The sequence below is a fragment of the Rhinoraja longicauda genome, chromosome 12 (genome assembly GCF_053455715.1).
Source record: "Rhinoraja longicauda isolate Sanriku21f chromosome 12, sRhiLon1.1, whole genome shotgun sequence".
NCBI lineage: Eukaryota > Metazoa > Chordata > Chondrichthyes > Rajiformes > Arhynchobatidae > Rhinoraja > Rhinoraja longicauda.
The window spans coordinates 23,242,046-23,268,035 of NC_135964.1; the positions used below are offsets into that span (position 1 = coordinate 23,242,046).

A 25,990-nucleotide genomic window follows, 5' to 3' on the forward strand; every position below is an offset into this window, starting at 1 on the left:
TTTCGATTGAATGTTCATGGCAATAGAAAAAGGGTAAATAAATCCACAATAGAACCAACAACTTACCAGTTATGAGCGCAGTGTGTTCATCCCCACAACTGATTGTAACAGCTTTGTCACTTTTCAGCCAGAATTTGCTGGGGACATTATCTGAAAATTTGCTTTTACCAAATGTAAAAACAGCTCCTGAATCTGAAATACAAAATAAATTAATTAATTAATAATTAATGAATCAGATCATGCATTCAATCCAACTAGATTATAAATTAAATTCTCAAAGATTCTCCAAGATGAATGAAAAATGTGCAATGGTGAGCCAAGGGATGCCGACATACGATCTGGATTATTTTTAGTTAATTTGATCCAAATGTGTTATTAATTTAAAAAATCACAATTGCCTCCACAATGTTTTTATTTCCCCCAATCTTATATATGTTTTAACAACCATTTACGTCACAAAAGGTAAGTGAAAAATTTACCACTTTACGTGCTAAATTCCTCACAAAGTTCTCAATAACAAAAATAGTCATGAACAGAGAAACTGACCAATGGGAACGTACACATTCGGCATGGTTCAACATGTTGCTTGATGGAGCCTTCAGATTTAGAAACAGATTCATTTATTGTCATGGACACCAGGTGTCAGGCCTAAACAGAGTTGATGTGGAGAGGATGTTTCCATTAGTGCTATAGAGTTGAAGAGCAGAGGCACATCCTCAGAATAAAAAGACATACCTTTAGAATGGAGATGAGAAGGGATTTATTTAGCCAGAGGATGATAAACCTGTGGAATTCATTGCCACAGACAGCTGAGAAGCCAAGTCATTGGGTATTTTTAAAACAGAGATTGATAGGGGGTATGGGGAGAAGGCAGGAACGGGGTAATGATTGAGAATGATCAGCCATGATCACATTGAATGGCGGTGCGGCCTCGAAGGACCGAATGGCGTCCTCCTGCACCTATTGTCGATTGTCTATTGTCTATAGGGTTCTTAATTAGTAAGGGCGTCAAAGGTTACCCGGAGACGGTAGGAGAACGAGGTTGGGAAGGAAAAATTGAACAGCCACGATTGAATGGCGGAGCAGACTTGATGGGCTGAATGTCCTAATTCTGCTCCTTTGTCTCATGATCTTGTTTCACTCTTTTCCTTAAAGTCCTCCAAGACCATTTTCTAATCCAGTCAGACATGCTTGTTCTTCTTCCACAATCATTAAAGAGATAGTGATCAGTGGCCTTCTAATGTTAACAAAGTGGGTGTCAGTTCCACAAAGCATTAGGAGGATTAATAATCGAGCACATAACTCGACATGCACTTATGTGGAGGGAACTGCAGATGCGGCTTTATACTGAAGATAGACAAAATGCTGGAGTAATTCAGCGGATCAGGCATCCTTTTCCTCCAGAGATGTGCCTGATCTGCTGAGTTACTCCAGCATTTTGAGTCTATCATGTACTCTTGAGGTTTTGGTTCATCCTCAAGATGAAGAGGAGACTGGGAATTTGGTAAAATCAATCATTCTTAACTGCGGGGAAGAACCTGGTTAATAATTGCAAGGTGCTCTGTTTTGCAGTTCCTGGCCTAGGGTGTTCGGTGGCTTGTATCCTGTTCCTCTGGTGCAGCAGATATCCAAACAAACTTCCATTTCATCTGCAGATCAAAACGTAGGTTTGTCTGCAGAGACACTTCTGGAGGAAAGAAATGTGCCCAACATGCTCCTTATTCTTATGGCTACAATGTCTGCAGGAGGCTGTGCATATTCCCCAAGTACACGAGCAACAAGTGTTACAATATGGGAGCTTCTGTCCCCAGTGTTTTTTGAGTATGTATATATATATAGTGTGTGTGTTTGTGTGTGTGTGTGTGTGTGTGTGTGTGTGTGTGTGTGTGTGTGTGTGTGTGTGTGTGTGTGTGTGTGTGTGTGTGTGTGTGTGTGTGTGTGTGTGTGTGTGTGTGTGTTTATCATATTGTTTACAGTGTACTATGTTTACATGTTATGTTGAGGTGCAACAAGTAAGAATTTCATTGTTCTATCTGGGACATCTATATACTAAAACTCTCGTTTGTTTGTTTGTTTGTTCCAGAACTACAGTCAAAATGGTACACGGTACCCTGTCAGATCTTTTGCACACAGCCAGACTCTCGTTGATTCTGAACACTGCTTTTCAGGTGTATAAAAATTTCTACAGATGTATCTTCTACTGAACACATTCTGATGGGATGCAACTCAGCCTGGTATGGCAACTGCTCTGCTCTCAACTACCCGAACTGGCAGAGAATGGCAAACACAGCTCAGTTTATCACACAAGGATGCAAAGTGCTGGAGTAACTCAGCAGGTTAGGCAGCATCTCTAGAGAACACAGATATGTGATTATCTATAGATGTTCTTCAGAGATGCTGCCTGACATGCAGAGTTACTCCAGCACTTTGTGTCCTTTTGCGTATTAACCAGGATCTGCACTTCTTTGTTACTATCAGTCCTGTTACGGGCTTATTACTTCCTTCACCCGGTCCATCTTCATGGTTGCATCAGGAAGGCTGGAAGCATCACCATCCTGTCTGGCCAGCTGCCTTCCACCCTGGCCCTCCCCTTTTCTCTCTTCTATCTTCTGGGAGAGCTTGGACTTCCACGCTTAAGAGCAGTTTATTCCTCACTACCAAAAGACTCCTGAACCAATCACTTCATTCACACCCCCTTTCAGGTAATGCTGCCCCATACTCTTAACTCTACCTCATTGTCATTCAAGAATCATGAGTCAAAAGTATTTTAGTGTCCTGTGTCCCGAGATTCTTACTTGCAGCAGCACAACAGATTTGTAAAGCTAGTATTCAGTAGACACCATAATAAACAATAAAAAGTTTAATATGATCCATTATTGTATTTTAATGTTCTATTCCATCGCTTGGATTTTGCACCACAATCTGGCACTATCCTGCTGTTTTGCACTCTATGTATTTATCATTACAATGTGTATACTGTTTATTCTGAGCTTCATGTGAACAAAACATCTTCAGTGGTTCTTTATTTCATTGCACCCTGCCAACTATCACTACCGTGAAGATGGACGGGAAGGAAGTAACAAGCCTGCGATATGGGTTGTGTTCACCACTCTCTGTAGGTCCAGGTGGTTAGGAGCAGAACGGTCGCCATACCAGGCTAAAAGCATCTCATCAGAATACTTTCTACAGTGCATTAGTAGAAGTATTCAGACACCTGAAAATGCAGCTTCAGGGCAATGAGATACTGGCTGTATACGATAGTAAACTAACTCGAATTTGCTGTGCGAAGAGACTGATATCCATCTAGGTCTGGAATGTGCATTTACGGTCTGGAAAGAGATGTCGTGGTCTTTGAAATGTATCCCAAATAACTGCATAACACTACTTCAGTCCATGGGCTGCTCCAGGGAGACATTTCAGGATAAACACTAATTGTTGCTGAATGGTTTTCAAATCTCTTCAAATGCAAGGAGCTGCTCACAATATTTCATGATCCTGGGCGAAGAGGTAAATGTCAAACTACTTGAAATTGGCATTTAGAGTTAATTGGCCAAAAATCCAATGTATGAGCATTCCTGGTTCAAAGAAGAACCCCTTTTTCATTTGGCCCATAAAATTACCATTCATTTCAATTTAATAATGGAACTATCAAACCAATCTCAAATAAATCATCTGATGGATGATCGTTCCTTTCCAAGCAATAGTACATAAAGTCCAAGATTTAGTACTGCCATTACCTAAAACGTGGTATGAATAGTTACAGAGAACACAGCGTACTCAAGAATATTAACTATAACATTGCCAGCACAGCACTGATATTCCAAGTTTTATTTTATTTTTATTCATTCCCTTTGCACGCTACTAACTTCTGGGAAAAGCCACAGGAGGTATTTGATCAAATGTGCCACCATGGAGCCCTGATAAAAGTAAAGTTAATTGAAAGCAGGGGGAAAACAGTCCAGTGGTTGGACTCGTAACTTGCACAAAGGAGGACTGCTGTGGTTATGGATGTCAATCTTTCCAGCCTAGGATATTAAAACAGGAGCTCCAGGAGGCAATGTCCTTGGCCCAAACATCTCCAGCTGATTTATCAATGACCTTCCTTCCATCAAAAGGTCAGAAGTAGGGCTGCTCATTGAGGATTATGCAATGTTTAGCTCTTCAGTAAAAGAAGCAGTTCATTTCTGCTTGCAGCAAGTCCTGAACAACATTCAAACATGGGATAAAATGTAGAAAGAAGGAACTGCAGATGCCGGTTTACAAAAAAAACCCCACTAAGTGCTGGAATAACTCAGTGGATCAGACAGCATCCCTGGAGAACATGGACAGGTGATGTTTCGGGTTGGGGCCTTTTCTTCAGACTGAAAAGTCCCAACCCGAAACATCACCTATCCATGTTCATCAAACAAGGGCTGATCATTGGCAAAGACCTATTGTACTTGAGTTTGACTTGATTGTATTTATGTGTAGTATTATTGATCTAATTGGATAGCATGCAAAATTTGATTGGATAGCATACGCATTACAGGCCACCAGCAGTGTCCGTTTTAAAATTGTCAAAAGCTTTTGAAAGCTCGTTTGCAGGAAAATCTGTTTTTAAAATGTCAATATCAACCTATGATAAATTTGAAGTTAAAACTGATAGTATCAGCTTTATTATTAAGAATGGAAAAACTATATTTAAAATGCTTCCCTAGATGACCTATTCCTGTGGCATCTTCTGCCATATGGGAACTCAGTGCACAGCCACATTCCACCCTGTGATCTGTTTGCGTTATGAATAGGAATATTTTATTGTCACATGTGACTAGGTACAGGGAGATTCTTTGCTTGCATACACAATGTATACAAATAGCAGCCACCCTATGATGCTGACAAAGTTGCAAAGCACGCCGGCTCCTGCTTTTGTCGTCCGTCCCCCCCCCAACAGTTCCCCCATTGTCCTTTGTGTCGTCGTCCCCCATTGTCCATTGGTCTCCCCCCACCCCCCTCACGACGGTTCCCCCACGCCGGGTCCTTCCTTGTTCTCCCCCCACACCCCTCACGACAGCCCCCCACATCAGGTCCTCCATTGTTATATTATTATATATGAATGCACGAAGTATAAGAAGTAAAGTGGATGAGCTTGAGACTCAGTTAGAGATTGGTAGATATGATATTGTGGGGATTACAGAGACGTGGCTGCAGGAGGATCGGGACTGGGAACTGAATATTCAGGGTCCTTTTCAGAATGGCAGGCAGTGGCAAGTGGGGTGCCACAAGGCTCAGTGCTGGAGCCGCAACTATTTACAATATATATTAATGATTTGCATGATGGAATTAGAAGTAACACTAGCACGTTTGCAGATGACACAAAGCTGGGTGGCTGTGTGAATTGCAAAGAGGATGTGAGGAGGTTGCAGGGTGACTTGGACAGGTTGAGTGAGTGGGTAGATGCATGGCAGATGCAGTATAATGTAGATAAATGTGAAGTTATCCACTTTGGCGGCAAAAACAAGGAGGCAGATTATTATCTCAATGGTGTCAGATTAGGTAAAGGGGAAGTGCAACGAGACCTGGGTGTCCTTGTACACCAGTCACTGAAAGTGAGCGTGCAGGTACAGCAGGCAATGAAGAAAGCTCATGGCATGTTGGACTTCATAACGAGAAGATTTCAGTATAGGAGTAAATAGGTCCTTCTGCAGTTGTACAGTGCCCTGGTGAGACCACATCTGGAGTATTGTGTGCAGTTTTGGTCTCCTAATTTGAGGAAGGTGTTGCTATTGAGGCAGCGCAGCGTAGGTTCACGAGGTTAATCCCTGGGATAGCTGGACTGTCATATGAGGAAAGATGGGAAAGACTGGGCTTGTATTCATTGTTTAGAAGGATGAGAAGGGATCTGATAGAGACGTATAAAATTATAAAAGGACTGGACAAACTAGAAGCAGGAAAAATGTTCCCAAAGTTGGGGAGTCCAGAACCAGGGGCCACAGTCTAAGAATAAAGGGGAGGCCATTTAAAACTGAGGTGAGAAGAAACTCTTTCACCCAGCGTTGTAAATTTGTGGAATTCTCTGCCACAGAAAGCAGTGGAAGCCAATTCACTGGATGGATTTAAAAGAGAGTTAGGGGCTAGTGGAATCAGGGGATATGGGGAGAAGGCAGACACAGGTTACTGATTGTGGATAATCAGCCATGATCACAATGAATGGCAGTGCTGGTTCAATGGGCCAAATGGCCTCCTCCTGCACCTATTTATATGTTTCTATGTTTAATTGGAGGTAGCATGCTGTGGTGCATTACTTTTAGGAAACATCTAAAGAATTATTTGATCTATCTTATTTACAATGAACATATACACAACATACTTACAGTTTTAAAACATATTTACAGATTTAGTTTAGCTTAGAGATACAGTGGGTAAACAGGCCATTCGGCCCGCTGAGTCCGCACGGACCAGCGATCCCTGCACTATCCTACACACTCTAAGGATAATTTATCATTTTTACCAAGTCAATTCATCTACAAAAACCTGTGCGTCTTTGGAGCGTGGATGGAAACCGGAACTCCTCGAAAAAGCCCACGCAGGTCAGAGAGAGAACGTACAAACTCCGTACAGACAGTACTGGCAGTCAGGATCAAACCGGGGTCTCCAGTGCTATAAGGCAGCAAATCTACTGCTGCGCCATCGTGCCACCCAATGAATGGACATCAGTTATTTTTGGTAAAACAATAGATAACCAAAAAGCATAGCATCGTCTATTTCCTCAGAAGACTTAGGAATTTTGCAATGTCTCCAACAATCCTGACAACTTCTACAGATGCACTGTAGAAAGCATCCTATCGGGGTGCATCACAGCTTGGTCTTCCCATGACCGCAGATAACTGCAGAGTTGTGGCTGTAGCCCAGTCCATTATATAAACCAGTCTCTCCCCCATCAACTCCTTCCATACTTTGCACTCCATCGGAAAAGCGCAAAACATGATCTAGGACCATTTACACCCTAGTCATTCTCTCTTCGACCTTCTCGGTCTGGCAGAGGATACAAACGCTTGAAAAAACATACCACGAGATTCAGGAACAACTTCTTCTCCACTGTTATCAGAATACTGAGCAATCCTCTCCGTGTAGCCCCGATCTCCCAACCTACCTCATTGCGGCCCTTGCACTTCAGTAAAACCTGCACTTTCTCCGTAACTGTAAGCACAGTGATCTTGATGGGCCAAATGATCTCTTGCTGAAGTAGTTAGAGCCTCCTTCACTTTGCTGGGGGTTTTACCCCTAACTCCTACCTCCCACCTCACTTTTCCCTTTCCCTTCTCCCTCCTCCATCTAACGCGACCTTCTCCCTCCTACACATCCCTCCCTCCTCCGCAGCCCCTTCTCCTCTCTACCTACCTCCACCTACACCCACCTTCCCCTCCTCCTTCTCCCTCGCTCTGACTGTCTCCGTAACCCGGGCGGGAGGCCGCGATCCCCTTTACTCGGGACAACACGGCCGCTCCCTCCCTCCCTACCCGGGAGGAGCCAGGCCCGGGCCTGAGGCTGAGGCTGAGGCTGAGGCTGAGCCCTCTCTCCCTGTGGCCGCGCCGAGTCTGACTCACCCGGCACGTCGTCGCCGTCCGCCTCGGGCTCGGCCGCCATCTCCGCCCCGCTCCGCTCCGCCGGCTCCCGGAGCGACAGCGACGACCCGGATGTAAACAAACCCGCCTGCCATTGGCAACCGAGCGACCCGGCGCCCGCCGCGACACCCCGTGGCCGCCCCGGGAACTGCAGGCGCCGCCTCCGCCGCCTCCGCCGCCTCCGCCGCCGCCACCTGGTGGCACCAGCTGAGCCACCGAGTTGTTCCAGCACTTTGTGTCTTCCTTGTAAACCAGCATCTGCATTGTGTCTTTTTTTTGTTGTAAACCGGCATATGCCGTTGTGTACTGCAGATGCTGGTTTAAACCGGCACAAAATGCTGGAGTAACTCAGCGGGACAGGCAGCATCCCTGGAGAAAAGGAATAGGTGACGTTTCAGGTAGAGCGCCCCTTCTTCAGACTGAGAGTCTGGGGAAAGGGGAACAAACAATATAGACGGCACAGGGGAAATGAATGGAAATGCAAAAATAACCGATAATCAAGGAAATGTGGGACATACCCCTCCCATTTCCCCTTTATCCCCCTTTCCTTTCCCTCTCCCCCACCCCTTCCACGCACATCCCTCCTTCCAGATTTATATTTCATTCTTCCTCTTTCCTGATCTGAGATCCTTCTGTCTTCTTTTTACCAGCCTTTGTTACGTATACCCATCTGTCTACCAACCCCCCCCCCCTCCCATCTATAACCACCTTTCACTTTGCCCCACCACTACCTCTCAATTTTAGCTTTTTCACTCCATTCTATCAATCTGAAGAAGGGTCCCGACACAAGACGTCACCTATCATTCTCTCCGCAGATGCTACCTGACCGGCTGAGTTTCTCCAGCACTGTTTTTTTAATGAGAATGTTGTCAAGATTCAAAGGCCTGAGTTAGAGGAAAAGATTGGACAGGCTAGGACTTTATTCCTTGGGGTGCATGAGACTGACTGGTGACATTACAGAGGTGCATAAAAGCATCGCTGGAGAACATATATAGATAATGTGTGTAGGAAAAAACTACAGGTGCTAGTTTAAACCAAAGATAGACACAAAATGCTGGAGTAACTCAGCGGGACAGGCAGCATCTCTGGAGAACATGGATAGATGCTGGTTCAGATCCTTCATCAGACTGATTCTTTGGGTCGGGTCCTTTTTGAAACTAAAGGATTCCAACCCGAAACACCACCTATCCAAGTTCTCCTGTTTATGTTTTACAGAATAAATATGGCTTTTTTTTGTTGCTAATTCAGACCGAGTAACGCTATGTTCTGATTTACAGAGAGTAGTGCTATTTTATATATATCTCTTGTGCTACTGCATAAGACAGATGACAATTAAACACTATTCATTCTTGAAAAAAAGCTTTTGAATTTGCCTGTTCAATGCATTTCTAGCATTGGCCATGGAAGCGCAATACTAATGTACAATTAACTCATAAAATAATTGCGCACGTGGCCGCCAACAATATCACCAATATGCTCGAGTTTGTTTTGCTCCGAATCGCGGGTTCCAGGTATGTGGTGACTGCAGCGACGCTGTTCCGTCGCTAGCGCCGGGCATGACTCGGACCTGTTGATTACATCAGGTTCAGTGAGTGTGAGCTACTCTGATCGGAGCGTGGAAACACCACATTCCAGGCGGGGAACCCAGTGCACCGAGGCGGCCAAAATCCCCCCTCCGCAGATACTAAAGAACAACCATGATTTTCGCTTTAAGGAACCTCTCTCTGGGCATCAAGTGCTCCGTGCGCTCATTTGGGTGAGTGATTTTTTTTCCCCTGGGCGCAGGGAAACAGAGCGAGTTACTCACTAACACTTGGGGCTGGGGTATGGTCGAGGTCGGTGGTGAAGCTCATGCCTTGTTCTCGAATTCAGTCTCTCTAATTCAGGGCTTTCCTTTAATAAATAGAGTCGTATTTCAGCCTGGAAAAAGTACTGGAAAAAGTGCCGGAGTAACTTTTTTTTTGAAAACCAACACATGCAGTTCCTTGTGCCTGCATTTTTGTTCAGCCTATTTTGGTCTCGCGTTGACTGCAACAGGATCCTCGCAGCCGATGGGTTCCAGGGGAGTGTGAGAGGTGGCTGGCAGTCTTGGGACTCGCTGAGGCTCGGTGCAGCCAAGGCTCTGCTCTGTGGCGGAGAACCAGTCTAGGGTTCTTCCGTGTTTGAGTCCGGTGGGGACACCCCTCAAACAAGAGAAGGGATATCGCTCAAGAGTGTTGTGTTATGCTGTTGCAAGGAAGAATTTCAGTGTTTCGGGACTTTAGGGACACGTGAGAATAAAACACTAAAGGACACGAAGTGCTGGAGTAAGTCAGCGGATCAGGCAGCATTCCAGGACCTAGAAGGGTCTCGACCCGAAACGTCACCCATTCCTTCTCTCCTGAGATGCGGCCTGACCTGCTGAGTTACTCCAGCATTTTGTGAATAAATACCTCCTATCTTCGACTCTTGTAAAGACAGGGGCTAACACCACTGAGTTTAAAGAAATATAGAAACAGGGAATTGCAGATGCTGGTTTATCAAAAAAAAGTCAAAGTGCTGGAGTAATTCTGGTTCTGGTTGATTACTGCGCAAACACCTCATAAGTGGTTATCTCGTGCGTCAAGCAGCATCTATGGAGAACATGGATGGGTGACGTCTCTGGTCGGGCCCCTGGGTCCTCAGACTGATTTGGGGGGAGGAAGAATAGAAAACGAGTAGAGAGGAGGGCAAAGGACAAAGCGTGGCAGGTAATTGAGCCCTTGCACGGCAGGCGAGGTTATACTCAACAAATTGAGAGGGAGAAGGGAAAATCGGAAGTGTCAGTATTACAGTATAGCAAAGGGGATTACAGAGGCATGAGGCAGGAGCTGGCCAGATTTGACTGGAAGGAGACCCTAGCAGGGAAGACGGTGGAACAGCAATTGCAGGTATTCCTGGGAATAATGCAGAAGTTGCAGGATCAATTTATCCCAAAGAGTAGGAAAGATTCTAAGGGGAGTAAGAGGCACCCCTGGCTGACAAGGGAAGTCACGGACAGCATAAAAATAAAGGAGAAGTATCACATAGCAAAGAAGAGTGGGAAGCCAGAGGATTGGGACTCTTTTAAAGAGCAACAGAAGATAACTAAAAAGGCAATACGGGGAGAAAAGATGAGGTACGAGGGTAGGCTAGCCAATAATATAAAGGAGGACAGTAAAAGCTTTTTTAGGTATGTGAAGAGAAAAAAAAGTAGTCAAGGCAAATGTGGGTCCCTTGAAGACGGAAGCAGGGTAATTTAGTATGGGAAACAAGGAAATGGCAGACGAGTTGAACCGGTACTTTGGATCTGTCTTCACTAAGGAAGATACAAACAATCTCGCAGATGTTCTAGTGGCCAGAGATCCTAGGGTGACAGAGGAACTGAAGGAAATTCACATTAGGCAGAAAATGGTGTTGGGTAGACTGATGGGACTGAAGGCTGATAAATCCCCAGGGCCTGATGGTCTGCATCCCAGGGTACTTAAGGAGATGGCTCAAGAAATCATGGATGCATTGGTGATCATTTTCCAATGTTCTATAGGTTCAGGATCAGTTCCTGTGGATTGGAGGGTAGCTAATGTTATCCCACCTTTTAAGAAAGGAGGGAGAGAGAAAACGGGAAATTATAGACCAGTTAGTCTGACACCAGTGGTGGGGAAGATGCTGGAGTCAATTATAAATGACGAAATTACGGAGCATTTGGATAGCAGTAACCTAATCATTCCGAGTCAGCATGGATTTACGAAGGGGAAATCATGCATGACTAATCTTCTGGAATTATTTTGAGGATGTAACTAGGAAAATTGACAGGGGAGAGCCGGTGGATGTAGTTAGTGTACCTTGACTTTCAGAAAGCCTTCGACAAGGTCCCATATAGGAGATTAGTGGGCAAAATTAGAGCACATGGTATTGGGGGTAGGGTACTGACATGGATAGAAAATTGGTTGACAGACAGAAAGCAAAGAGTGGAGATAAATGGGTCCCTTTCAGAATGGCAGGCAGTGACTAGTGGGGTACCGCAAGGCTCGGTGCTGGGACCGCAGCTATTTACAATATACATTTATGACTTGGATAAGGGATTAAAAGTACCATTAGCAAATTTGCAGATGATACAAAGCTGGGTGGCAGTGTGAACTGTGAGGAAAATGTCATGAGGTTGCAGGGTGACTTGGACAGGTTGTGTGAGTGGGCGGATGCTTGGCAGATACAGTTTAATGTGGATAAGTGTGAGGTTATCCACTTTGGTGGTAAGAATAGGAAGGCAGATTATTGTCTGAATGGTGTCAAGTTAGGAAAAGGGGACGTACAACGAGACCTGGGTGGCCTAGTGCATCAGTCACTGAAAGGAAGCATGCAGGTACAGCAGGCAGTGAAGAACGCCAATGGAATGTTGGCCTTCATAACAAGAGGAGTTGTGTATACGAGCAAAGAGGTCCTTCTGCATTTGTACAGGGCCCTAGTGAGACCGCACCTGGAGTACTGTGTGCAGTTTTGGTCTCCAAATTTGAGGAAGGATATTCTTGCTATTGAGGGCGTGCAGCGTAGGTTTACTAGGTTAATTCCCGGAATGGCGGGACTGTCATATGTTGATAGACTGGAGTGACTATGCTTGTATACACTAGAATTTAGAAGGATAAGAGGGGATCTTATCGAAACATATAAGATTATTAAGGGGTTGGACACGTTAGAGGCAGGAAACATGTTCCCAATGTTGGGGGAGTCCAGAACCAGGGGCCACAGTTTAAAAATAAGGGGTAGGCCATTTAGAATGGAGATGAGGAAAAACTTTTTCAGTCAGAGAGTTGTAAATCTGTGGAATTCTTTGTTTCAGAAGGCAGTGGAGGCCAATTCTCTGAATGCATTCAAGAGAGAGCTAGATAGAGCCCTTAAGGATAGCGGAGTCAGGGGGTATGGGGAGAAGGCAGGAACGGGGTACTGATTGAGAATGATCAGCCATGATCACATTGAATGGTGGTGCTGGCTCGAAGGGCCGAATGGCCTACTCCTGCACCTATTGTCTATTGAACTGTACTGTTGCCACATAATGCCATTTAGAACAGAGAGTTGTAAATCTGTGGAATTCTTTGTTTCAGAAGGCAGTGGAGGCTAATTCTCTGAATGCATTCAAGAGAGAGCTAGGTAGAGCCCTTAAGGATAGCGGAGTCAGGGGGTATGGGGAGAAGGCCATGTACTGCAGGCAATCACTTACTATGACTTTGTCTTTTTGTCTTATATTTTATGTTTGGAAGGACTTCTGTTGTGGAACAATTCGCCAGTCCTAATTTGAGAGGGTGTTGCAGTTGAATGCTGCGGCTGCACTTTGCTGCATCTCGGCTTCCCCCGTCTTCTCCCATCAGCGAGTCTCTGGCTCCCTCCTGGCGCTCCGAGCGTCCCGCCACCTCTCCCCGTTCCTGCGCTCCTCGCTCCTCCAGGCTCGGCGCCCCTTCTCCGCGCCTCGCTTCCTGCGGCTCTTCGGACCCTCGCTGCTCGTGCTGGCCCTCCAGTCCTTTTCCCCACTCGTCCTCTCCATCAGCCGGACTGCTGGGCTCTGTTTCCACTTGGCCGGCGCTCAACATCTCGAGGCTGGGGCCACCGAGCAGAGCTGTGTCCTGGCCCAGCGCCCGGCCCAGCTCTCGCTGCTGCTTGGCCGCTGCCGATCGGCCTCTCCCCGGTTCCTCTTCCTCCTCTTCGGGCTCGACACTCCACTCCTCCTCTTCTTCCACCGCCTCCTCCTCCAAGGCCATTGAGCATGGCTCCCTGGACCCTTCTCCCTCAGGCCCTGGTGGGTCGCTGACCTCTAGCGCTCGCTGCTTCTGCCCCTGCAGACCCTCCAGGCCCCTCGGCTCGGGTTCTTCCCGCTGCTCCTCTCCCAGCTCGCTCAACCTCGTCCTTTCCTTCTCCTCCTCCTCATCTTCTCCTCCCGCCGGCCAGCCTCTCCTACTCGGCCTTGCTCTCCTTACTCCCTTCCCAGCCGCGTTTCCCCTTCTCCCGCCGGCTGGCCAGACGTCAACCCCTATCTCCACAATTTTTTACAGCACAAAAATTGACCAATTTGGTGTTTTTTTCAAGGTAAGAACGTACGTGTTGCACGTGTTACTAGTGTATGCCGGAAGCTTGGTTGCCCCCCAAAACGCTTGAACAACTCCGTGTGTCACGCCCTTTGACCTTATGACCTTACATGCAAGGGCTCCATAGGCAGATGATTTGACAAAGACCAGAGATAAAAAGATGTGATACAAAAGGATTGAAGAGTTGCAAATTGTGAAGCTAGAGGAAGGAAAGCAGGGAGAGGGGAGAAATATTTTTTATTGTGAAGAAATTAAAAATAAAATCTTGGATCCTTCCTCTACTGGACATGGAGGGGGTGTATCTGATGGGACATCATTCAGACAACAGAAGGGATATTTCCCCAGTGGGTCGCATGAGTGACAATGGGGCTAAAGAGTCAAATAGGATGGAAACAGGCCCATCAGCCCAACTTGCCCATGCTGTTGGGCTAGTCCACTAGTCCACCTGCCCACGTGTGGCCCTTATCCCTCTAAACCTTTCCTAGCCATGTAAAAGTGTGTATATCTACTATTTTACTATGTGTAAAGAAAATGAAGTGCTAACACAATGGGTATAATACTTGCAGAATTTAATGTTGACACACAAAGCGTGTATCAGGAGTTTTGCATAGTTTTTGTCTTGTTTGCATTTTTTTGATTACCAAATAAAGTTTATGTTTGAAAATATTTTTTAAAAGTGGGTGTTGCAAGGCAACATATCCAGTTACAAGTCTGGTTTGATTAAAAAATAAACAATTTCAAATTAAACTTTAATATAAAACAATGCCCAAACTCGGGATGGGAGAAAATGCAGCCAGTACATTGGCGAGGAGGTGTATCAGTGTTTAGAATGGTGGATTAGTTACCAATAAATCAATCAAATCCTGTTTTGTCCAGGATGGTTTTGAGCTGCTTACATATTGATAGAACTGAGCTGATCCAGGCAAATGAAAAGATCCATCATGCTGCTGACTTCTGCCTTGTAGAAGATTGAAAGTCTTTGAGATGTCAGATGGGGAGTCAGTCTCTGTAGGAACCCAGTCCCTGACCTGATTACCAATGTATTTATGTGGCTACACAAGGAACTGCAGATGCTGGAAGGTCAGTGGCACAGCTAATGGGGGAGCAAGGGAAGCAACCGCTCCCCTTCAGCACATTTTTGAAAAGTGGTGCCTTTTGAACAATTTTTTAACTCTTTAGTTCTATTGTGCGATAAAAGTCGAATCTCATTATTTTTTTAATTGTTTTTTTATCGCATGATCTTGGAAGAACTTTCTGGAGTCGTTACTTTATTTGACCAACCTCCTAGTGTTTTGAACTGTCTGCTCAATCTCCTGTGATGCGTTGGTGGCAGCTGGCATCTGGGGAACCAAAACAAACCGTGATGTCATAACTTCCTCCCTGACTGGCAGTTTACCTCGTCTTTCAGTACTAAAAGAAGAACAACGCAGTCAGATCAAATCTTTCGCACTGACTAAAGAAACTTTGATACTAGATGGGCGTCCAGAAAGTCAGCAGTAGAGGCAGTCTTGCAGAATTTATCAGCACTAGTAGTTGTTCTCCAAAAAATTCTGCATGGTGAGATAAAAAACTGTACTCCTAAGCAGCTCGCTGAGGCAAAGGGTATACTGGGAACACTCAGTACTTAGGAATTCTTAGTTGTTCCTATATTCTGGAGTAAAGTGCTAGACAAGGCTTTCAATTTATCCACATATTTACAGAAAAGTAGTCTAGATCTGGTAACGGCTTCTCATTTGATTCAGCTTTCTTGAAAAAGATATGAAAAATATGCGAAATGAATATGAGTCTCAATTCAAACAGATTGAAAATGAAGCAACTGAATTGGCTCGAAAATGTGATATTAATACAGAATACAAGCAGCAGAACGTAAAAGAAAAAGATTCCATGATGAAATTGCAGAGGATGAAGGAATATTTGATGCTCGAAAGAAATTCATGGTTGAATCCTACTTAATGTCCTTAGATTCTATTATAAATAGCACAGGTAAAAGATTTTAGCATTTTTAAAATGTGGCTTCCAAATTTTGTGTTTTAGATCCAAAGCATTTTGACAACGCAGATAATGTGAACAAATTAGAATTTTTAGCAGACACATACTCAGACGTTATCGACAGTCAAACTGAAATCGTACACGAGTTTCTTTCATTCAAAGACATGTACAAAGAAATAATGAGCATTAGGAGTAAGGCAAATTCAAGTGTCGAGACACTGACCGTGAACAATGTACTTAAATTCATGATCGCCAATGACATGTGTTCCATTTATCCTAACCTGTCCACATTGTACCACATTTTTCTGACCTTACCAATAACTAGCACAGTTGCGGAACGATCCTTTAGTCGGCTGAAACACATAGTAGCTTCGTTCTACAATGGGCGAGGATAGATTGTCTGGGTTAGCTTTGCTCTCCATTGAAAGAAAGTTGGCTACTGAGGTGGATTATAATAAAGTAATAGATAACTTTGCTAGAATGAAGCCTAGACGAAAGAGACTGTTGTAGTTTCTTCATACATTTTTCACATTGCTTCGTTTGTTTTCATTTTACGTTTAAAATTAAAATAATTAAATAACACATGTTTTTATTATGTTTTGAAATTTATGAGCTTAGTGTAAAACTTTTTTATTGTGTTTTGATTTTAAATACAAAATAACAATTATGTACTTCCTTTAAAACTGTATCTTCCTTGTGTTTGATTTTAAACACAAAATATAAATGTATAATGAGTTTTAAATTGTTTGGTATGTGTCATGGCGCATTTTTTTATGTGCTCGCTCCCCCTAACTTTAGAACCTGGCTACGCCCCTGTGGAAGGTAGGGTCCCGATCCAAACATTACCTATCCATGTACTGCAGAGATGTTCGACAAAATGTGTAGGAAGGAACTGCAGATGCTGGTTTATACCAAAGATAGACACAAAGTGCAGGAATAACTCAGTGGGTCAGGCAGCATCTATGGAGAAAAGAAATGGGTGATGTTTCCAGTCTGAAGATGGGTTCCGAACTGAAACGTCACCTACTCCTTTTTTCCAGAGATGATGCCTGACCCGCTGAGATTGTCTAGTACTTTGAGTCATTATTTGTTTATGTACAGTGCCCTCCATAATGTTTGGGACAAAGACCCATCGTTTATTTATTTGCCTATGTACTCCACATTTTGAGATTTGGAATAGAAAAAAATCACATGTGGTTAAAGTGCACCTTGTCAGGTTTTAATAAAGGCAATTTTTATACATTTTGGTTTCACCATGTAGAAATTACAGCTGTGTTTATACATAGTCCCCCCATTTCAGACACCATAATGTTTGGGATACATGGCTTCACAGGTGTTTGTAATTGCTCAGGTGTGTTTAATTGGCTCCGTAATGCAGGTATAAAAGAGCTCTCAGCACTTAGTCTTTCCTCCAGTCTTTCCATCACCTTTGGAAACTTTTATTGCTGTTTATCAACATGAGGACCATTGTGTCAATGAAAGTCAAATAAGCCATTATGACACTGAGAAACACGAATAAAACTGTTAGAGACATCAGCCAATCCTTAGGCTTGCCAAAATCAACTGTTTGGAACATCATTAAAAAGAAAGAGAGCACTGGTGAGCTTACTAATCGCAAAGGGACTGGCAGGCCAAGGAAGACTTCCACAGCTGACGACAGAAGAATTCTCTCTATAATAAAGAAAAATCCCCAAACACCTGTCTGACAGATCAGAAACATTCTTCAGGAGTCAGGTGTGGATTTGTCAATGACCACTGTCCACAGAAGACTTCATGAACAGAAATACAGAGGCTACACTGCAAGATGCAAACCACTGGTTAGCCGCAAAAATAGGATGGCCGGGTTACAGTTTGTCAAGAAGTACTTAAAAGAGCAACCACAGTTCTGGAAAAAGTCTTGTGGACAGATGAGACGAAGATGAACTTATATCAGAGTGATGGCAAGAGCAAAGTATGGAGGAGAGAATGAACTGCCCAAGATCCAAAGCATACCACCTCATCTGTGAAACACGGTGGTGGGGGTGTTATGACCTGGGCATGTATGGCTGCTGAAGGTACTGGCTCACTTATCTTCATTGATGATACAACTGCTGATGGTAGTAGCATAATGAATTCTGAAATGTTTAGACGCATCCTATCTGCTCAAGTTCAAACCCATGCCTCAAAAATCATTGGCCGGCGGTTCATTCTACAGCAAGACAATGAGCCCAAACATACTGCTAAAGCAACAAAGGAGTTTTTTAAAGCTAAAAAATGGTCAATTCTTCAGTGGCCAAGTCAATGGCCCGATCTGAACCCAATTATGCATGCCTTTTATATGCTGAAGAGAAAACTAAAGGGGACTAGCCCCCAAAACAAGCATAAACTAAAGATGGCTGCAATACAGGCCTGGCAGAGCATCACCAGAGAAGACCAGCAACTGGTGATGTCCATGAATCGCAGACTTCAAGCAGTCATTGCATACAAAGGATATGCAACAAAATACTAAACATGATTACTTTCATTTACATGACATTGCGATGTCCCAAACATTATGGTGCCCTGAAATGGGGGGACTATGTATAAACACTGCTGTAATTTCTACATGGTGCAACTAAAATGTATAAAAATACCCTTTATTAAAATCTGACAATGTGCATTTTAACCACATGTGATTTTTTTTTTTCTATTACAAATCTCAAATTGTGGAGTACAGAGGCAAATAAATAAATGATGGGTCTTTGTCCCAAACATGTTGGAGAGAACTGTAGCTCATCTGGTTGAGTATTGATTTACCGCCTCAACAGTGGGGGAGTCAACAACAGTAATGCCGTTGGATATCTAGGTTAAGTGGTTAGACTCAGTCTATAATATGTAAACCAAGTTTGTCATTAACAGTTGAATAAACCAGGGCTGTGATTTGGGATCTGCAATGAGGCAATGCCAGTTGCTGCTGGCTTCAAAAAGAGCCACCCATGAAAATCCAGCAAACTCTGTGCAGGGATTTTACTTTTTGTTTGTTGTCAGATGGTTAGTCCCATCAGGTCCAAGGCATCCAATAGTTTGATATTATCATCTTGACTAAACAGTCAATCAGTTTCAAGAACTGCATATCCAGAAAGGGGGGGAAAAAGCATTATTTTAATTTTTAAGCATTTTTTCCAGGCACTAAGTAAAGATTAGAGCATACATCTTAGTTTTTAGTTTTAGAGATACAGTGTGGAAACATCCCCTTCATTCCACTGAGTCCACACCGACTAACAGTCACCCCACACACTAGTTCTATCCTACACACTAGGGACAATTTACAGAAACCAATTAACCTACAACCCTGCACATCTTTGGAATATAGGCGAAACCGGAGCACTAGTCACAGGGAGAACGTACAAACTCTGTACAGACAGTACCCATGGTCAGGATTGAACCCGGGTCTCTGGTGCTATAAGGCAACTCTACTGCTGTGCCACTGTGCTACCCATAGGATTACGTTCAATGCTTGAACATTGTGAAAGTATTCAGGAAGATATAGAGCAGTCAGAAATACGGGCAGAGAAATGGCAGGCGGAGTTTAATCTGCACGTGTAAGGTGGTGCACTTTGGGTAGTCAAATGTAAGAGGAAAGTAAACACTAAAATAGGACCCTGAGGAGCTTTGATTTACAGAAGGAGCTTTGATGAGCAAGTCCAAAGCTTCCTGAAATTGGCAACATAAGTAGATAGGGTGCCTTCATCTATCGGGGCATTGAGTAAGAAAGTCAAGAAGTTAAATTGTAACTGTATAACATTTTGGTGAGGCCACTTTTGGAGTATTACGTGCAGTACCGGTTGCTGCATTACAATAAAGATGTGGAGGCTTTGGAGTGGATGCAGAAGAGGTTCACCAGGATGTTGCTAAATTTAGAGTATATTAGCTCTTAGAAGAGGCTGGACAACTTGGTTTGTTTTCTCAGGAGCATCAGAGACTGAGGGGCAATCTAATAGAAATATATACAATTATGAGGGGCAGAAATACAATAGATAGAATATTCTTCACAGGTGGAAATGTCAAATATTAGTGGGCATAAATTTAAGGTATGAGGGGGAAAGTTTAAAGGAGATTTACGAGGCAAATATTTTACACAAGGAGTGGAAGGTGCCTGAAACACTCTGTCATGAGAGGTAGTGGAAGCAGGTACGATAACAATGTTCAAGAGGCATTTAGCCAATGAACAGGCAGGGAATGGAGGGATGTGGAAGCAGATGTGCAGCTTAATTGGCACCATAATTGGCATAGACATCGTGGGCTGAAGAGCTGGTGTGCTGTACTATTCATGTTCCATGAATTAGCCTTGTAAATCATTGAAGGAAATAACAATTCTTCTATAATCCCATATTTTAAAATATTTACACCAAGAATTCCAATATTATCTAAAATAAGATAGACACAAAATGCTGGAGTAACTCTGCAGGTCCGGCAGCAGGATGGATGAGAAAGGATGGGTGAGGTTTCGGGTCGGAACCCTTCTTCAGACTGAGAGGGGAGGGAACTGGAGGTGGGAAAAGGCCAGCACAAATCAGGGCCGACAACAAATGACCAAGGAAGGGTGGAGCCCATAATGGGCCATTGATGGCTGGAGAAGAGGTAAAATCTCCTCACGGTATGCTTATTTATCGAAAATAAGATTTGTGTGGAATAAGGTTGGCTAAGCAGCTGAGTATTCTGTTAAAATCTTACCTAGACTTGAAACAAATCACAACAATTGCACTTTATAAATCAATTTAGACAATAGACAATAGGTGCAGGAGGAGGCCATTCGGCCCTTCGAGCCAGCACCGCCATTCAATGTGATCATGGCTGATCATTCTCAATCAGTACCCCGTTCCTGCCTTCTCCCCATACCCCCTGACTCCGCTATCCTTAAGAGCTCTATCTAGCTCTCTCTTGAATGCATTCAGAGAATTGGCCTCCACTGCCTTCTGAGGCAGAGAATTCCACAGATTTACAACTCTCTGACTGAAAATGTTTTTCCTCATCTCAGTTCTAAATGGCCTACCCCTTATTCTTAAACTGTGGCCCCTGGTTCTGCACTCCCCCAACATTGGGAACATGTTTCCTGCCTCTAACGTGTCCAACCCATTAATAATCTTATACTTTCGATAAGATCTCCTCTCATCCTTCTAAATTCCAGTGTGTACAAACCTAGTCGATCCAGTCTTTCAACATATGACAGTCCCGCCATTCTGGGAATTAACCTAGTAAATATACGCTGCATGCCCTTAATAGTAAGAATATCCTTCCTCAAATTTGGACACTGCACACAGTACTCCAGGTGCGGTCTCACTAGGGCCCTGTACAACTGCAGAAGGACCTCTTTGCTCCGATACTCAACTCCTCTTGTTATGAAGGCCAACATTCCATTGGCTTTCTTCACTGCGTGCTGTACCTGCATGCTTCCTAATCATAAGCATTTTGAAATGCCTTCACTTCGGCTGATTTCCCTACTTCCGTGTCAACCAGCGATCACCCCGTACACACTGGTTATATCCTACACACTAGGGACAATTTACAGAAGCCAATTGACCTACAAACCTGTACATCAGCCATGATCACATTGGATGTCGGTGCTGGCTCGAAGGGCGGAATGGCCTACTCCTGCACCTATTGTCTATTGTCTATCTTTGGAGTGTGGGAGGAAACTGGAGCACCCAGAGAAAACCCACACGGTCACTGGAGAAAGTACAAATCTGCACAGACAGCACCCCTAGTCAGGATCGAACCCGGGTCTCTGGCGCTGTAAGGCAGCATCTCTATCGTTGCGCCACTGTGCCTGTTGGGTCAATTGGATTCAAAAGATAGAAGTGTCTTCTGACCCAAGTTAGTCTTTTATTTCATTCCCTGCAGGTGTAAGTTACCATCTAATCTTTGACAATGCTGTCCTTATCTACAATTAAATCTGATTTTTTTTTGATGACTTTTCGGCAACTGTTTCCTGCCTCCATTTTGGCATGTAATAAATGTGGTTTTCCCTTTGCTAATTCTGACTGAGTAACACCAAGTTCTGATTAACATAGTACCATGTTTACATATTTGTTGTGCTGCTGTGTAAGAATTCTGTTGTTCTATTCTGGGACATATGGCAATAAAACACTCTTGACGCTTGACTCTTGACCCTTGACTCTTGATTACAGATGCGGGCAGGCTGCACTTGGAGCTGCTGCTCTCAAAGGGCGTCATCTACTGTCTCTCAAGGACTTCAGCGGAGAAGAAATCGAACAATTCTTATGGACAGCAGCTGATCTGAAAATGAGAATAAAACAGAAAGGAGAGGTAAATAGCAAGTTAGCAACATCACATACTACTAATGTATAGAATTATTATGTATACTGTTCTTCTGAGCATCCTCACTTCTGTTCATGTTGTTCATGCATACATCCCATTTCATTCCGTTTTTTAAAATAAAATGATAAACCTAGAAAGGCAGCATAGTGGCGCTGCTGGTAGAATCGCTGCCTCATAGCATCAGAGTCCCGGGTTCGACTCTGACCTCGGGTGCTGTCTGTGTGTGGAGTTTGCATGTTCTCCCTGTGATCACCTAGATTTCCTCCGGGTGTTCCGGTTTCCTCCCACACTTCAAAGGTTTGCAGATTTGTACGTTAATTGGCCTCTGTAAAAATTGCCCCTAGTGTGTAGGGAGTGGATTAGAAAGTGGGACAACATAGAACAAGTGTGAACAAGTGATCGATGGTCAGCGTGGACTCAGTGGGCCGAAGGACCTATTTCCCTGCTGTGTCTCAAAAATAATAAGGTGGACCTCCGTGATTCGTCATTCTCTCATTGCACTCTCTATTCAGAAGAATAACATATATTTTTATATCTATCTTGGTCTAGTAAAGAATAATGAGAGAAAAGACAAGGAACTGCAGATCCTGGAATCTTAAGTAGAACACAAATTGCGGGAGTAACTCAGTGGGTCAAAAAGAAGTGTGGAGAAGGGTCCCAACCCAAAATGGCACCCATCCATTCCCTCCACAGATGCTAGCTGACCCGCTGAGTTACTCCAGAATGTTGTGTTTTGCCAAATAAGGGGAATTTCTTCAGCTTGAATTTTGACCTGTTGAGGGTGCACAATTCAATTCAGTGTATGGATGTTCTTTCACCTGTGAGATGTGGGTTTTACTCGATAGTTCATCATGGATGACAGGCTTGTACCTGGTTTCATCTGGGGGCACAGAGCACAGTAACTTGGTCAGTGAGAAGCTGCCCTCACAGGTTGGCCACTCCAGTATAACTCAAAGCAGGGACTAAATTCCAAAAGCTGCATGGAAATTAATTTAGATTGAACTACGATTTGGCTATTTCTAGCGTTCACAACAATGATATATGCTCTGAGTGAAGGTTGTACAGATAAACTCTTCATTTGAATTGGGATTTATTCCCTGGTGTTCACTTCCTGTTTAACAATAATATATTTGATATTTGCTTCACTCAGAGGGTGGTGAGTATATGGAACGAACTGCCAGAGGAGGTAGTCGAGGCAGTACTGCAACAACATTTAAGACACTTGGATAGGTATACGAATAGGGATATAAGCCAGATGTGGGCAAGTGGGACAAACTTAGATAGGGCATCTTGGTCAGGTGGGATGGACAAGATTTGTGGAAAGGCTTGTTTCCGTGCTGGGTGACTCTGTAACTCCATGACTCTATTTTCTGCTGTTACTAGTGTGGAGATTTGGTCCAGCAAAACTTTTAATCATATTCTCTTTTGCTCCCTGGCCTTATGAAAGATCCTCCCTTTGCTGCAAGGAAAATCCATTGCCATGATCTTTGAAAAAAGAAGCACCAGAACAAGAATATCAACTGAAACAGGTAAAGGATTTATCTTGAATGAATGAATGAATGAATGAATGCATGAATGAATGAATGAATGAATGAATGAATGAATGAATGAATGAATGAATGAATGAATGAATGAATGAATGAATGAATGAATGAATATAATTTTTATTGTCATTCAAAACTATACACCAGACGAGTGCATATTTGAACGAAATTCCGTTGCAACTTCAAAGAGTAACAGATCTTGTTGACCTTGTCTGGAGTAATGACAAATATTATATTCTAGATGATTTCTGGTCACAGATTAATAATTTTTTAACATTAGTATAAATATGGTTAAGAGTCCTCAGCAAAGAATAACAAAAGTAATTTCCTGAAGAAAATAACTACAATCAGCAATGTCTAATATAAATAAAATTTTAAATGAGTAGTCATTGATGAGTATTGGTGGATTACACATCTGGCACTGTAAGGCAGCAACTCTACCTCTGCGCCACAGTGCTGCAGTTATACTATCTCTGAATTCTGTAGTGGGCCTTTTCTGTTTTGGGCCCTCTAAAAGCACCAACCCACATGCAGATCCGAAACAAAATAATTTCAAACCATATCAATACATCACAAATCTGTGGTTCTCTGGTTACTGATTGATAACATTTTAAAATACAGCTCCAAAGCCACTTAATAAAAACCTTGCAACATTATTTGTCTATTTCATAAAGGTTACCGAATTCTGAGCAAACAATTAAATGATTTACTTCTTATCACATAGTGAGTCCACTATGGAAGGACAAAGACTGGGAGCACATAAAAGTAAAATCGGAAAAATTTCAAAAAAATTCCTGAGGAAATTTTTTAATGCTTGCTTGCCTGGTTCTGGCTATGGAGAGCAGATCATAAAATTGTTTGTTTTTTTAATGAACAAAAGTGGAAATACTTTAAAATAAATTGCATTTATCATCCATATTTTTTTAATCTAGTCTGTGCCTTTGCACTGGCAAGAAATTAAAAGGAAAAGACAAACCTCCAAAAAAAAAGAATTTTATTCATATTGATTGTTTGTTTCAAACCATCTTAGCATTTTTATGCAGAAACAAAGAACTGCAGGATGCAAAGGATGCAAAGTGCTGGAGTAACTCAGTGAGTCAGGCAGCATCCCTGGAGAACATGGACAGGCAACGTTTCAGATCGAGACTTTTATATTTTTTGAATTGTTTTGTGAAGGATGGTTATCATAACATAGACAAGATGGCAGAGAGTTTGTATACAACAATGAGCAGAAAGATAATGATCAGTGATCCTGATTTAGTGTCGTTGATGCAAGAATAACTGTTAAATGTCAACTAAAGGTCTGGATCACTTCTGCCCAACTTCAAAAATTGACAAAGATATGCACCTTAACAAAGATTGTATCCAATTTAATGTCTTTCCAAAAGATGGCAACTGAGATAGTGTAGAACTTTCTCCGGAAGACATTGTCTAAGACTTCAGGCTTTTTATCTGCAAAGGGTGATGGAACTTTGGAACCTCCTACCAGAAATAGCAAATGTCCCTAGGCCCTTTATAAATTGTAATCTGTAATTGATAGATTTTCATCATTCAAAGCTATTGAGGAATATGTGGAAAAGAAAGTTAAATTAAATTAAAAACCCAAAATGTTAGAGCTTGTATTGTGAACACATTCAAGCCTATAAACCAAAGATTCGTAATACTTCCACATAATGCATCGATGGCTGAGTATGAAGTTGATAACATTTCCATGATAATGATTAGTGTAGCCCGAGGACAGCATCATGAACCAGAAAAGTTGCCTCTGTGGTTGACAACTGTACAACTTCTGGGGAGCCAGTTTGAAAAAGCAGAATTTAGTGTCACTGGTGTCTGAAGATGGTCCTGACCCGAAACGTCGGTTATCCATGTTTTCCAGAGATGCTGCCTGACCTGCTGAGTTACTGCAGCACTTTGTAGCGTTTTTTTGTAAAGAGTCTGAAAAAGGGTGCCGACCGGAAACATCACTTAATAATAATAATAATAATAATAATAATAATATTCATTTTTGTCATTGCAACGAGTACAACGAAATTAAAAAATAGCCAATCCTGACGGTGCGTACAAACATATATGCAATAAATGCAAAAACAAATAAATACATAAATACAATTAAATACAATTATGTTAAGTACAAAGATTTTTTAGTGTTGCCTAGTGCAAAGGTAGTGTTCAGTTCTCGTATGGCCCTGGGGTAAAAACTGTTCTTAAGTCTGTTTGTTCGGGATTTTATCGACCTGAAACGTCGACCAGAGGGCAGATGAACAAACAGACGGTGGCCGGGGTGGGATGGATCTTTTATTATTTTGCCTGCTCTACTGAGGCAGCGTAGGCTGAACAGGTGCTCCAGGGAGGGCAGTGAGCAGCCGATGATTTTCTGGGCCGTCGTGATGACCCTCTGAAGGGCCTTCCTGTCCTTTTCTGAGCAGCTGGCATACCATGTGGTTATACAGTATGCCAGCACACTCTCGATGGAGCAGCGATAGAAGGA

General features: G+C 43.1%; 2 protein-coding genes across 3 annotated transcripts in view; one reads left to right on the top strand and one right to left on the bottom strand.

The window, feature by feature from the left end:
• rpgra (retinitis pigmentosa GTPase regulator a) overlaps positions 1 to 7,706 on the bottom strand; it is a 56,620-nt gene extending 48,914 nt beyond the window's left edge. For both annotated transcript variants that reach the window (XM_078409175.1, XM_078409176.1), the window contains exons 1-2: positions 7,584 to 7,706; positions 67 to 192 (exon numbers count right to left, since the gene is read on the bottom strand). In XM_078409175.1, coding sequence (XP_078265301.1) covers positions 67 to 192; positions 7,584 to 7,623 — 166 coding nt within the window. In that variant the 5' untranslated portion in view covers positions 7,624 to 7,706. The remainder of the gene's footprint in view (positions 1 to 66; positions 193 to 7,583) is intronic.
• A 1,411-nt stretch (positions 7,707 to 9,117) lies between these two features.
• The window catches only part of otc (ornithine transcarbamylase), a 48,454-nt gene continuing 31,581 nt past the window's right edge, over positions 9,118 to 25,990 (top strand). The window contains exons 1-3 of the mRNA XM_078409177.1: positions 9,118 to 9,357; positions 21,805 to 21,943; positions 23,403 to 23,484. Coding sequence (XP_078265303.1) covers positions 9,299 to 9,357; positions 21,805 to 21,943; positions 23,403 to 23,484 — 280 coding nt within the window. The 5' untranslated portion in view covers positions 9,118 to 9,298. The remainder of the gene's footprint in view (positions 9,358 to 21,804; positions 21,944 to 23,402; positions 23,485 to 25,990) is intronic.